This window comes from Ochotona princeps, chromosome 5 (genome assembly GCF_030435755.1).
Source record: "Ochotona princeps isolate mOchPri1 chromosome 5, mOchPri1.hap1, whole genome shotgun sequence".
NCBI lineage: Eukaryota > Metazoa > Chordata > Mammalia > Lagomorpha > Ochotonidae > Ochotona > Ochotona princeps.
Genome location: NC_080836.1, coordinates 8,974,274 through 8,987,706, shown reverse-complemented (window position 1 = coordinate 8,987,706; position 13,433 = coordinate 8,974,274). Strand labels below are relative to the sequence as shown.

The following is a 13,433-nucleotide window of genomic DNA, read 5'->3' as shown; positions in this document are numbered from 1 at the left end:
CCAAACTGACATTTTGGAAAGGAAATGCCAGATTGCATTTTCATAAGATACTGAAAAGACACCATAGCTTACATTGATGAACTAGTTAGATTTTTTGGGTCAGTGTGGCTGGTAGAATTAGAAACTGCTGTTTTGTAAGTGTCTGTAACTTAACCTTGTCATTTCTTCCACTGTTGGCAGATTCACTAAGGACAAAGAACTGACTGCTCTTTAGGATGGTCCATTATGGAATGACTGTCTTCTGTTAAATGTTTTATCTCCAGTGTAGTTGTTAAGCTAGGTTTTAGAAGATCTAAAAGGTGTTTTGGAAAATTCTTACTGGCTCTCTGTGTACTCCTGAAATTGTAGAATGATCTTACCTGGAGACATCATCACACGCAGACCTTTTAATTTGAAGCTGTGGAAGTAGGACTGAAGAGATGAAATTTATTAGTCATCTTACCGTTGGCTGGCATAGTCCAGGCCACTTGAATATCAGTTTAGTGTTCTTTTCTCCATGTTTACCACCCCCCTGCCCAGAACAGTTCGTAGCATAACCTGGAAAGCTTTTTGGGTTCATTGTTACTTGAATAAGACTAAAATTTATCATTTAAATAGCTAGAGAGGCCTAAAATAAGAAAAATATTCCATCATGTGTCAGCTGGTTGCCTGAAAGATTTTGTGATTTTTGGAGCTGCCACCCCTAGCTTTGTTCAGGATTGGTTAGGTAGTGTGGACATGTAGCCCAGTGGTAGGACTGTGGTAAGGTGGCTGCCTCTGTGTGGCGTGCCTGGGCTTCGTACCTGTCTCTGGTGTCCAATTTCCTGTAGGTGTGGATTCTTGGGAGGCGATGGTGAGGATTCAAGGATTGGGCTCTGAAGTTTTTAATAATAGGTTACCAAATAGAGTGTGGTTGAGCTTTTACTTATTTGATTGTCAGCCTTTATTTAAAAGGGGAAGGAGAAGAAACATAGCTGTATCTCTCTGTGTACACATATATACAGACTTCCTAACCACTGATTCACTCCCCGGATACCCACAGTAGCCAAGGGTGGTTTGTGAGAATGTGGGTCTAAGCCCCTTGGTCATTGTGTGCTTCCCAGGTGCATTAGCCAGATGCTAGACTGGAAGTGGGGGTGGGGCTCGTTGCAGGCACTATGATAGGGGTATGGACATCCCAAGTAGTGGCTTCATCCACTATGTCGCAGTGGCCAGCTACTTCTGTTCTTTTTTTTTTTTGGTAGCATTTTCCATGAACTGTAAGTACATCTGTATTTCAGAAAGACAGACATAAACAGAGACAGATCTTTAGTCTACTGGTTAGCTACCTAAGTGCTTTGGGCAGACAAAGCCTAGAGAACGGACCTCAAGCATGTGGGTGGCAGGGACCCGAGTTACTTCATTTATCTTCCTCCCAGGACGTGCTTTAGTAAGGAAGCTGGGAGTGGAAGGGGACGTGCACTCTAACATGAGGTTTGGGGGTCCCAGTAGGATCTTCCTGCCTAGGCCACATGCTCAGTCTGGATTTTTAGCTTCTAAATCAGGTAAAGGCTGGCGTGGTCGTATGGCAGTCTAACCTCTGCCTGCTGCCTCTGGCATCCCGTTTGGTATTGGTTCATGTCCTGGTTGCTGCACTTCCCATCTACCTCCCTGCTTGTGGCCGGGGAAAGCAAGAGAGGGTTGCCTGAGTCATTGGACCCTGCACCCACATGAGAGACCTGGAAGACTGTTGGCTCCTGGCTAAGTATTGGGTCAGCTTGGCCATTGAGTGAATTTGGGGAACGAGCCAGTTTTTCTAAGATCCTTCTGTGTCTCGTCTCAATTCTGCCTTTCACGAATTAAAGAGTTTTTCTTATTGGAAAAGCAGCTCAGATTTATCGAGAGAAGGAGGGGACAGAAAAATCTTCTGTTTGTTGGTTTACTGCCCAATTGGCCTCAATAGTCAGAGCTGAGCTGATCCCATCCAAAGGCAGGAACCAGGAACTTTTGAATCTCCCACGTGGGTGCATGGTCCCAATACTTTGGGGTGTCCTCCACTTATTCCTCAGGCAATAAACAAGGAGCTGGCTGGGAAGTGAAGCAGGTGCCTTTCTGAACTCCCTGATAGGCTGGATTGGAAGTAGAACAGGTAAGACTTGAACCAATGAACATTGAAGTCAGCAATGCTATGTTCTAACACCAGTCTAAATAAAGTTTTATTTTTGGGTGGTTTTGCTTCTCAACTGAGTAGTCATTCCTCAGCATGAATGACAAGATAATTTAAAGTTCATTTGTCCCTTTTGATACTTTAATTGGTAGACATTTTTATGCAGTAAAGCGTTAGGCTTCTTGTTGGTATGTATTGTGTGTGGTAGATTCTGTAAAGTTCTATTTAGTGTAGATCACCATGTCTGCTTATAGTCATTGACTTGTGAAACAATTTGTCCATCTTTTTTTTTTTTCTGAATTTGTCCATCTTCTGCCTAGATTATTACAGTGTTGTAAATCTAGATGGAAGATGGCTAGTTGGGCCTATCACGGTAGCCTAGTGGCTGAATTCTTCGCGTTGCACATGCTGGGATCCCATATGGTTGCCGATTTTAATCCCAGCAGCTCCACTTCCCATCCAGCTCCCTGCCAATGGCCTGGGAAAGCAGTTGAGGACGGCCCAAAGCCTTGGGACCCTGCACTCGCTTGGGAGACCCTGAAGAGGCTCTTGGTTCCTGGCTTTGGTTTGGCACAGCTCAGGCCATTTTGAGCACTTGGGAGTGAATCGATGGAAGAGATTCCTCTCTCTGCTCCTCTCTGTATATCTGACTTTACGGGAAAAAAAAAGATGGATAGTTAAAAACATTGAATAATTTATTTGAGAAACAGATTGAGACTGAAGTCCCAACCTTTGTGTTAACTGGTGGGGCAAACACCTGCCCTGCAATATTTATTACTAAAATCTTATGTTACTTTGGTTTCTAAACCAAGCTGGTTAGCTGAATTGCTTTCTTGCTTCTTGCTCCTCCTCTACATTGCATAAGACTTTATCCAAAGATCTGGTAGTACTCACTGTTGTCCATCTCAATTGATTTTACAATACTTGGATCTGTGGGAGTCTGATGAGGACTGACCGGTTTGTTTTCTAGAAAAAGTGAAAAGTTCTGTGTGCAGCTTTTGGGTGGGAAGTGTGATTAAACTCTTTTTGCCATCTGTGTATCTGTTGACTGCTGTGAAGTCTTCCTGCTTTGCATTCAGGATCCAGCTTAAGCTGGACTTCCAGTTTCTTTCTGTGCTGCTTTTCCTTTTCTCCTACTCTATGAACTACTTCTCCCCTCCCCCGAAGTATTTCTTTTGGGAACTGTTGCCATTGGGTATTAAGTAAAGCCTCCACCTGTGGTGCCAATATCCCATATAGGAACTCGTCCAAGTCCCATTTTCTTCACTGGGATCCCATATGGGCACTGGTTCTAATACTGCTGGCCCCATTTCCCATCCACCTCTTTACTTGTGGCCTGGGAAAGCAGTCAAGAATGGCCCAAAGCCTTGGGACCCTGCACCCACAGGGGAGACCCGGAAGAGGCTCTGGCTTCGGACTGGCTCCCTGCACTCATGTGGAAGAGCCCGGATAAACTGGCTTGTGGTTTCCTTTTGGCCTGGCCTGGCTACTAGGGCCATTTGAGGAGTAAATCAGCAGATAGAAGATCTTCCTGTCCTCATCCCTCTCTCTCAACTCTGCTTTTCAAATAAATAAAATAAAAATCTTCAAGAAAACAGAGAAAGATACATTATCTTGGGTTGAATGTCAGTTTGGAGGTATTTGTATCGCATGTGGCATGTGTGCCTTTTTTTCAGTTCAAAGAGTTTCCAACTAAAACTGTATTTTTGGTTGAAAGCTTAATCCAGTATAGAATTAACAACTGAATTTATATTCCTGTCTGTTATGAATTTATGTAGTCATGAGAGCTGTTGGAATCCCTGTTGCTTAGAAATGCAATACTGTATGCAGAAATGGAAAAACTTATTTCTAAAAACTCTATTCTAGTTTCTAAATAAATTGTATTAGAGGTTAAGTGTCTCTTTAAAAATTTTTTTAAAGCTTTTTAAAAATTTATTTTTACTGGAAAGGCAGATACAGAGAGAGGTACAGCAGGGGAATGAGTGAGGGAGCTCCCCCATGTGTTGGTCCAACCTACAGATGCCCACAGTAGCCAGGGCTGGGCTGGGCAGAAGCTGGGAGCCCGGAAGTCAGTCCAGGTTTGCAGCATGAGTACAAGGGATGCAAATACCTAAGCTGTGTTTTGCTGCCTCACAGGTGTGCACTAGCTAGTTTGTAGAACTGAAGAACAGAATCACAACTCCAGCCTAGTCACTCTGTGATAAGATGCAGGCATCCCAGTCTGCTATGGACTGAATTGTGTCTTTCAAAATTCATGTGATGAAGTCCTGATGTCTCGAGTGATGATATTTGGAGATGGAGCTTCTGGGGAAATAATTTGGATTAGAGGAGGTACGAAAGGGGAGCACTCGTCAGAGCAACACCAAGCATCAGTTCAGGAAGAGAACCCTCATTGTAGCTGTACTCCATTGGCACCCTGATGTTACAGCTTGCACTCCAGTACTGTGAGGAAAGTTTTCTGTTGTTTGACCCACCCAGAGTATGATAGTTTGTGATAGAAGCCTGAGCATCAGCTATAACGAAGTGCCGAGTATAAATGGAGTACTTGTGGTAGTAGGGCTGTTCTGATGAGGGGGAAATCTCTGTGTAATTGTACTATCCACCTTGTCTAGGGGATCCAGTTTTGACTTACAAGATTTTAAAGAGAGGGATAGAAGGAAAAGGAGTAAGGGTGCGCGAGTTAATGATAGCAGGAACAATAGAGAAATGTCATCACATCGTATCAGACAGCATGAGTAGTTCTGTGCCTCCAAATTTGGTGATGTGGGGAGAAATTAAACACATTTTTCAAAGACAGAAACTTACAGAATTAATTCAAGGGGCTGATGCCATTGCTGTACATGCTAATCCTTCACCTTCAAGTGCCAGCATCCCATGTAAGCGCTGGTTTGTGTCATGGCTGCTCCACTTCCCATCCAGCTTCCTGATATATCCCGGAAAGATTGTGGAGGATGGACCAAGTCCTTGGGCCCCTGTACCTATGTGGAAGACCCATAAGCGACTCCTGGCTTTGGGTCAGCTTGGTTCTGGCCAGTTGCAGCCGAGTGGGGAGTGGACTAGTGGAATGAAGATTTTCCCTCTCTGTCTCTCCTTCCTGTAAATCTTTCGAATAAAAATGAATTTATATATATATATATATTTATGTTGACAATCTTTACATAGTTAATTAGGGCACAAAGGTTCAAGGGCTACAGGAAAGTGGATAAGACCATTTCCACATTTTTTTTCCCTATATCTGGGGTAAAGGGGATGGTAAAGGGAGAAACCTCACCCAGTCTCCCACCCATCCCAGGTCCCTGATGTGGGGCATACTCCGAGGTCTTGCTCAAGTGGTTTTGATAGTACAGCAGTTATGAATTGCTGCCAATCTCGCCATTGGAAACACGATGAGGTCGTTGAAGAATCCACTGGTTCACATAGTCCATCTTACAGTCTCCGTTTGCCTTGTTTTTCACTGCCAGCATATGGCTGGGGTAGTTGATTGATTTGTTCAGTCCTCTGTCTTTTCATGGTTAGGGTTCTGAGTCCAGCAGTTCTATTGGGGGGATCCCTAAAGAAACTTTGTCTGAGGTGAATCCAGACCCGGTTCTTGTGTGTGCTTGCAGTATAGGGTTGGGTACAGTCCATTGCCCTGACCAGCTGGTGGTTGCAATTGCTGGGTCAGTTCTGTTTCCAACCCTTTCTTCCGCTGGAACCAATGGGTGTTGCAGTCCAGCCCAGTTCTGCCCAGCACACACACGGCCCTCACATAAACCAGTGGGAGCTGCAGCCTAGTTGGAGCGACCCACAACAACCCCCACCAGGTCTGCCCCCTACCCTGGTTCCCATGATTGCCAGTATGTATCACAGGCTTGTCCAGTCTGTCCCACATCCCATTCAGCTCTCATACATGTCAGTGGGCATTGAAGCCTAGTTCAACCCAACCAACCTACTATCCAGTGCATACACCCACTGGCAGGTGCCTTTCTGTCTAGCCACCCCTGCCCTTGTCCTGGTTTTCGTGCTGTCCAGTGAGAGTGGTAACTCCGAGCTCCAGCCCCTAATAAGCTGTTCTAAAAATTATTGAAGTGGCAGATGAACACAGATATTCTTTTAGATTTATTTATTTGGCCTAGTCCAGTGGCTCAATGGCTAAATCCTTACCTTGCAAGTGCAGGATCCCATATGGTCCCCTATTCGTGCCCCTGCTGCTTCACTTGCCTTCCAGCTCCCTGCTTGTGGCCTGGGAAAGCAATAGAGGATGGCTCAAAGGTTTGGACCCTTGTACTCATGTTGGAGACCTGGAAGAAACTCCTGGTTCCTGTTTTCGAATTGACTCAGCTCTGGCTGTTGTGGCCATTTGAGTGAACCCGAGGATAGAAGATCTTTTATCTCCTTTTCTCTGTGTAACTACCAGTTCAAAAAAGTAGCTAAATTTTTTTTTTTTTAATTTCCTTGAAAGAGAAAGAGATCTGCCTTCTGTTTGTTCGCTCCCCACATGGCTATAATTACCACATTTGGGCAACACTGAAGCCAGGAACCCAGAACTCCATCTTTGTCTCCCACATCAGTGGCAGGAGCCCAAGGATGTGGATTATCATTTGCTACTTTCTCTGATGCATTAACTTGGGACCAGGTTGGAAGCAACATAGCTGGAACTCAGACTGGTCCTCAAAGGCATTGCAGGTGGCAGCTTAACAGGTTGTGCCGCAATGTTGGCTGCACATTCTGTGTCTTCTGGTGATTGTTTCTGTGATTTTGCATGCTTGCCACAGCACAAAGCCTTAAAATAATCAAGTCAGTGAAAAGACTAGCCACAGAATGGGAGAAAATACTTAAATATATTGTTATTTTTTTTATTTTTAAAGGTTTGCTAATTTTCATTGGAAAGTCAGATACACTGCACATCCTTAGCAAGGCTCACAAGAGTCTGCAGTCCCCTCACTTTTGTAATAAATATGAAAAAAATGCTTTCAAATTTATTTTATTTTTAGTTTTATTTTTTTCTGGTCTTTTTTCTTTAATATATATAATCTTACATAGTTGATTAGGGTACAAAGGGTCAAGGGCTACAGGAAAGTGGGTAAGACCATTGTTTCCACACTAATATCATCATTTTTCCCTGTATCTGGGGTCAGGAGAGAAAGGGAGAAGCCCCACCCAGCCTCCCACCCATCCCAGGTCCCCGATGTGGGGCATGCTCCGAGGGTCCTGCTCAAGCAGTTTTTTTTTTTTTTTTAAATTATCTTTTAATAATCTTACTTAGTTGATTAGGGTAGATAGGGTCAAGGGCTACAGGATGAAAGTGGGTAATACCATTGTTTCCACACTAATACTATCATTTTCCCCTATATCTGGGGTTAGGGGAGTAACAGAGGGAAAAGCCCCACCCAACCTCCCACCCATCCCAGATCCCCAATGGGAGGCGCGCTCTGAGGGTCCTGCTCAAAAAGTTTTGATAGTTCATCAGTTCTGGATTGCTGCCAGTCTCACAGTTCCAATCGCAATGAAACCTATTCAGAGTCCACTGGCTGATGGTCTCTTCATGGATGGGGTTCTAAGATCATCAGTTCAGTTGGAGGGATCTCCAAAGAAACTTCATCTGAGATGATCCCAAACCTGATTCTTGTGTAAGTTTGCTAGTACAGACTGCAACACTGTCTGTCACACCAATCTGCTTATGCACATGCTGGTCGTTGCAATTGCTGGGTCAGTTCTGTTTCCAGCCCTGTCTTCCTCGTGAACCAATGGGTGTTATAGTCCAGCTCGATCCTACCCACTTCATACTCGGTCCTCACGCAAACCAGTTGGAGCTGCAGCCTACTTTGGACGACTCCCCATAACCCCCACCAGTTCTGTCCCCTACCCTGGTTCCCATGATTGCCAGTATGTATCACAGGCTTGTCCAGTCTGTCCCACATCCCATTCAGCTCTCATACATGTCAATGGGCATTGAAGCCTGGTTCAACCCAACCAACCTACTATCCAGCGCATACACCCACTGGCAGGTGCCTTTCTGTCTAGCCACCCCTGCCCTTGTCCTGGTTTTCGTGCTGTCCAGTGAGAGTGGTAACTCCGAGAGAGGTGCCCACTATTTCCTTTCTAGGCCACATCCACTCCCAGATTATGCACTCTCCAGGTAGTTCTGGCATTTGACTTGACAGAATTAGCCCCCAGTGCCAGCTTCTGCCAGTTGATACTGTGGCAAAGCCCAACCATCCCTCACCCACTCTAATTTATGCTTGCACCAGTTGGAACAATCAGCCCAGCCTGGCTTTTCCCGATCTAGCTCATATGAGGCCCACAGGTGTTGTAGCCCTGCCTAGTCTGATCTGCCCCCATCCCGACTCAAGCTTTCCAATGGAAGTAGTTGTCCAGCAGGGGAGCCCACGTTCTTCTGTCAGCTTTGCCTTCTCCCCCTGATTATCACACATGCTGTTTGGGCGCTGCAACCACATCTGGTATGGCTCATCTCACCTTGGCATTCCTTAATGTGTACTGGTATGTGTTGCAACCGAACCTGGCTCGACCCACACTCTGTTCTGGTGCTCTAACTCACCGTGGTTGATGTGAACAGGTTCAGCCTGGTCTGCCCCCAGTGCATGCCATGTGTATGCCAGTGGGATAATTTCCATAGCCTGTTCTGGGCTGTTTCCTACTGTGCTTCTTGCGCTTACCTGCAGGGACTGTGTCCTGCTAGAAAAGTTGTCCATGCTCCTCCATCAGAAACTCTCCCAGTGCCAGATGTCGTGCATACCAGTGGGTCCGTGAGCCAGCCCTAATCAGTTCACCTCCTGTCCTAGCAGGAACAGTGGCTTTTCCTGACTGGTCTTCAGCTCAATCTGGTTCTTACTGTTGGATGTTTCAACCCAGCCACGGCTCTTCCATACCCCTGTACAGCTCACATATGGTTCAGTAAGGGCTGAGACCTAGCCTGGTCTGTCACACATTTCCCCTGGTCCTGCATAGCACCAGATGGTGTTGGGGTCTGGCCCAGCTTGGTGCTTCCAGTCCCAGTCCACACTTGTGCCAAGTGAGATTACAATTGTATCCTGACCAGAATGCAGCCCCAATTCCAGCCCATACGCTCATTGGCGGGAAACTCAACCCAGCGAGGATTGTCCCCTTAGCTGCCCAGTTGGGCCTATTCACAGCCTTAGATCATGTGCAGGCCAGTGGTTGCTCTGACTCAGCTTGGCAGAGCCGCTCTCTTGTCTTGGCCCCTTAGATGCTGTGGCTTAGGATCCCTGTCTTACGCAGATCAGTAGGTGCAAGGACCTACTTGGCATGACCTGTGCTCCAACCTGATGTCTGTTTTTTCTGTGGGTTAAGGTTTGTTCAGCTCTGCCCATTCTGCCCCGCTTCCAGTGGCAGTCCGGCCCACCCCACATCCTGTTTTAGGATGCACATTCAGGTGCTGCTGCCTTGACCTGCCCTGACTGTTGTGGGTTCCTATACCCGTGAGTAGCATGGCAGGTGGCGTGGTCACACCTAGCCTTAGTCCATCGCAACCCCAGCTGCGAGCTAACCAGGGGAACTTGTATTTCCACAGGGTTGGGCCCACACAACCCCACAGATTCTACCCCCAGACCAAGTTCTCTTGCGTGCTTGATAGTCTTGACTTTGCCAAATGTAACCACTCCACCACCCCACCACCCAGTCAGGTAATGGTACCCAACACTGCCAAAGTGGCCCCCATCCATAGCTTTGGTGTGGGCTGGTGTGTGGTGATCAGTGATGCTCTATGCTAACAGCCCATCTCTGTATTCCTAATTGGGCTGGTGAATCTGTCTAACCCAAATTATCTTCTGGATACTTCCCTCCAAACCACCAGGTCTCAGTCCCCATGCATGCCTGAAACTTGCATGACCCTGTCACTGGGAATCACCCAGAATTCACTTCTCACCTACACTAAAACTGGCTTAATCATGCATGTCCCCAGGCAGTAATTACAAATCTTAAAAATCCCAGAGTTCACCGCCGGATGGCTAGCAGGCAAAGCCTGGCACCACCTGGTGCACTGGCTGCCCTGGGGGAGGCCAAGGACTCGTCCACTGCCTTCTGGCAGTGTCTTTGGCTTAAGTCCTCAGCATTGGATCTGACCCGTCAAGGGCACGCCCCACAACTGCCACACTGCAGCGAGCTGCACTTGCCCCCAACCCCAAGGCCCGCACCCATCTCAAATTTATTTTAAAGCCATGTATAGTGCTCTTATTGGCGTTTAGATGTCAAAATTGAAGTTGAAAAACTGTAAAGTTTTAACATTTTTCTTTTCAGATGTTAGCTTAATGTTGCCTTTAAAACACATATTTTGAAAGATAAATTTCTGTAGCCATAGTTACTTTTTTCCTGGAATTTATTCTTTGTGTGTGTATATGAAATATGGGATATTTTATTCTTGTTCCTACACTATAACTACAAAATTTAAGGTCAAAGTCAGATTTTAAGAATTTTTAGCGACTCCTTTAAAGCCTTTTGAAGAGAAAAATAATTCGTTTGTTATCAGACATCTAAGTATTCTTTTTGGAAAATGTGAAGTTACCAGGAAGTTTACCTTCCTTTTCTTCTGTAGACACACCAGTTCGTAGATTGGGCTGAAGTTGAAACCAGATAGGCCTGTTGACAGTTTTCTGCGATCTAGCTTTTTTCAGCTGTGTGACTGGCTTTGCTGTTATTCCAGTTCCTTTTGCCAGATTCATAGAAATGAGACATGTTAGAAATGGGAAGAGAAATATAAAAATGAGAGTTCATTTGAAAGTGTTTACAAGTAATGTTGCAGTGGTAGCATTTGTGGTGAGAGTATTTTTCTTATTCCAGTTTCTTAGAAGGAAAACATCACCATGGCTACAGAAATTGGTTCTCCTCCTCGTTTTTTCCACATGCCAAGGTTCCAACACCAAGCACCACGACAGCTGTTCTATAAGCGACCTGATTTTGCACAGCAGCAAGCAATGCAGCAGCTTACCTTTGATGGAAAACGAATGAGAAAAGCTGTGAACCGAAAGACCATAGATTACAACCCTTCTGTCATTAAGTATTTGGAGGTAAGTCCAGTTAATATACTTCAGACGCTTACTAAATGTTGAATAGTAGTAGATACAGCTATGTTTCTTGGTTTAGTGTGATGCATCGAATTTCATATGAGGCGACCTCATATGACTTCAGTTCACCAGAATCTCATTTGTTTTTATTATTAGGGTCTAGTTGAGAAATAGACTTTGCTTTAAAAGTTTGCAACAAATCACAAGAGTGACCTTTTTTCCAGAAGTGCATGGGTATACACTGGGAATGAAGAAAGCTGAGAGTGAAGAATTGCTTTGTGCTGGGTGATTCTGAGGCATTGGTGAAGTCTGTGTATCTTATGAAGAGCTGCTCCGTGTGAGTGTGTTGGGCTGACAGCCCTCGCTGAGTGAGTGGTCCTTGTGAGTGTGCTGGGCTGACAGCCCTCGCTGAGTGAGTGGTCTGTGTAAGTGTGTTGGGCTGACAGCCCTCGCTGAGTGAGTGGTCTGTGTAAGTGTGTTGGGCTGACAGCCCTCGCTGAGTGAGTGGTCCGTGTGAGTGTGTTGGGCTGACAGCCCTCGCTGAGTGAGTGGTGGTTAATGTGATTAGGCAAGGAGGGAAGTCCTAGCAGTATCAGTAGGATGTGGGGAAATCCCACGTAAGATCTCTGCTGTTATCCACGTTTTAGAAAATAACATTTTTGATTTCCATTCCGTTAATATAGCTTACAATTACTAGATAAGTTTAAAATTGAATATAATTAAATTGTATATTCATTAACTGATTTTTTTTTTAACAGAATAGAATATGGCAAAGAGACCAGAGAGATATGCACGCAATTCAGCCTGATGCAGGTTACTATAATGATGTAAGTGTGTCTGTCACGCCAGCTTAATTAAAACCTCTCTAGATGTTTAAATCTAAAAACCTGGTGACTCAAGTTTAAGTCTTTTGCATTAAAAAAAAAAAAAATTCTTATTGATGTGTTTGAAAATCTGAGTTCCCATTTACTGCTTAACCCCCAAATCCCCGTAGTGGCTACAGCTAGGAGCTGGACACTGAGTCAAGTCTCCTGTGTGAGCAGCAGGGCCCCGACTCTGACTTTCAGAGTCTGCACAGGCGGAAGTCTGAGTTGAGAGCTGGAGCTAGTTATTGAACTCTGGTACTCTTGTGTAAGAAACATTATTTTTTAATTTTTTTGATATTTTATTTTCATTGGAAAGTCAGATTTACAGAGTGAAGGAGAGAGAAAGATCTCCCATCTGCTGGGTCACTTGCTAAGTGACCACTTCCACAGTGGTCAGTGCTGAGCCAATCCGAAGCCTGGAGCCAGCAGCCAGCAGCCTCCTCTGGGTTTCCCATGTGAGTGCAGGCAAGCTTTGGGCTATCCTCAACTGCTTTCCCAGGCTACAAGCAGGGACCTAGATGGGAAGTGGAGCAGCTGGGTTACTAACTGGCGCCCATATGGGTTTCCAGGTGTGCAAGGTGAGGACTTTAGCCACTAGGCTACTGTGCTGGACTCCAGACGCATGAGTCTTAACTGCGTCTTAACTCAAATGGCCATTTGATTTTAGATTTTTTTCCCAAGATGTATTTATTTTTCTTGGAAAGGCAGACATACCGAGAGGAGGAAAAAGGAAGATCTTCCGCCGATGGTTTACTCCCCAAGTGACCTCTATGGCCGGAGTTGCGCCAATCTGAAGCCAGGAACCAGGAACTGCCTCCAGGTCTCCCATGCAGATGCAGGGTCCCAAGTCTTTGGGCCGTCCTGGACTGCTTTCCCAGGCTACAGGCAGGGAGCTGGATGGAAAACAGGATCGCTGGAATATGAACCGGCGCCCATATGGTATCCCGGCACTTTGAAGGCGAGGACTTTAGCTGCTAGACCACTGTGCTAGTCCTTGTTTTTAAAATTTTAAAAATGCAATCTTATTTATTGGAGAGGCAGAGAGAAAGATCCCATCCAGACTTTCCTAATGCCACAATGATAGGGGCTGGAATTTGGCCCGTGGTTCCAGTGTGGATAGCAGAAACCTTTACTGCAGCCTGCCAGGGTTTTGCATTAGTGAGAAGTTATCTAGAGCACGAGTCAAGAATCAGACCCAGTTACTCCAATGTGGGAGCATAGGTGTCTTTTTTTTTAGAAGATTATTTTCATCACAAAGTCAGATATACAGAGAGGAGGAGAGACAGAGAGGAAGATCTTCCATCCGATGATTCACTCCCCAAGTGAGCCGCCACGGCCGGTGCGCGCTGATCTGAAGCCAGGAACCAGCAACTTCTTTCCAGGTCTCCCACGTGGGTGCAGGGTCCCAAAGCTTTGGGCCGT

General features: G+C 45.6%; 1 protein-coding gene across 7 annotated transcripts in view; it reads left to right on the top strand.

Annotated features, from left to right (window-relative positions):
• The window catches only part of WDR33 (WD repeat domain 33), an 88,041-nt gene that overhangs the window by 13,175 nt on the left and 61,433 nt on the right, over window positions 1–13,433 (top strand). For all 7 annotated transcript variants that reach the window (XM_058664356.1, XM_058664355.1, XM_058664354.1 and 4 more), the window contains exons 2-3: window positions 10,922–11,148; window positions 11,904–11,972. In XM_058664356.1, coding sequence (XP_058520339.1) covers window positions 10,945–11,148; window positions 11,904–11,972 — 273 coding nt within the window. In that variant the 5' untranslated portion in view covers window positions 10,922–10,944. The remainder of the gene's footprint in view (window positions 1–10,921; window positions 11,149–11,903; window positions 11,973–13,433) is intronic.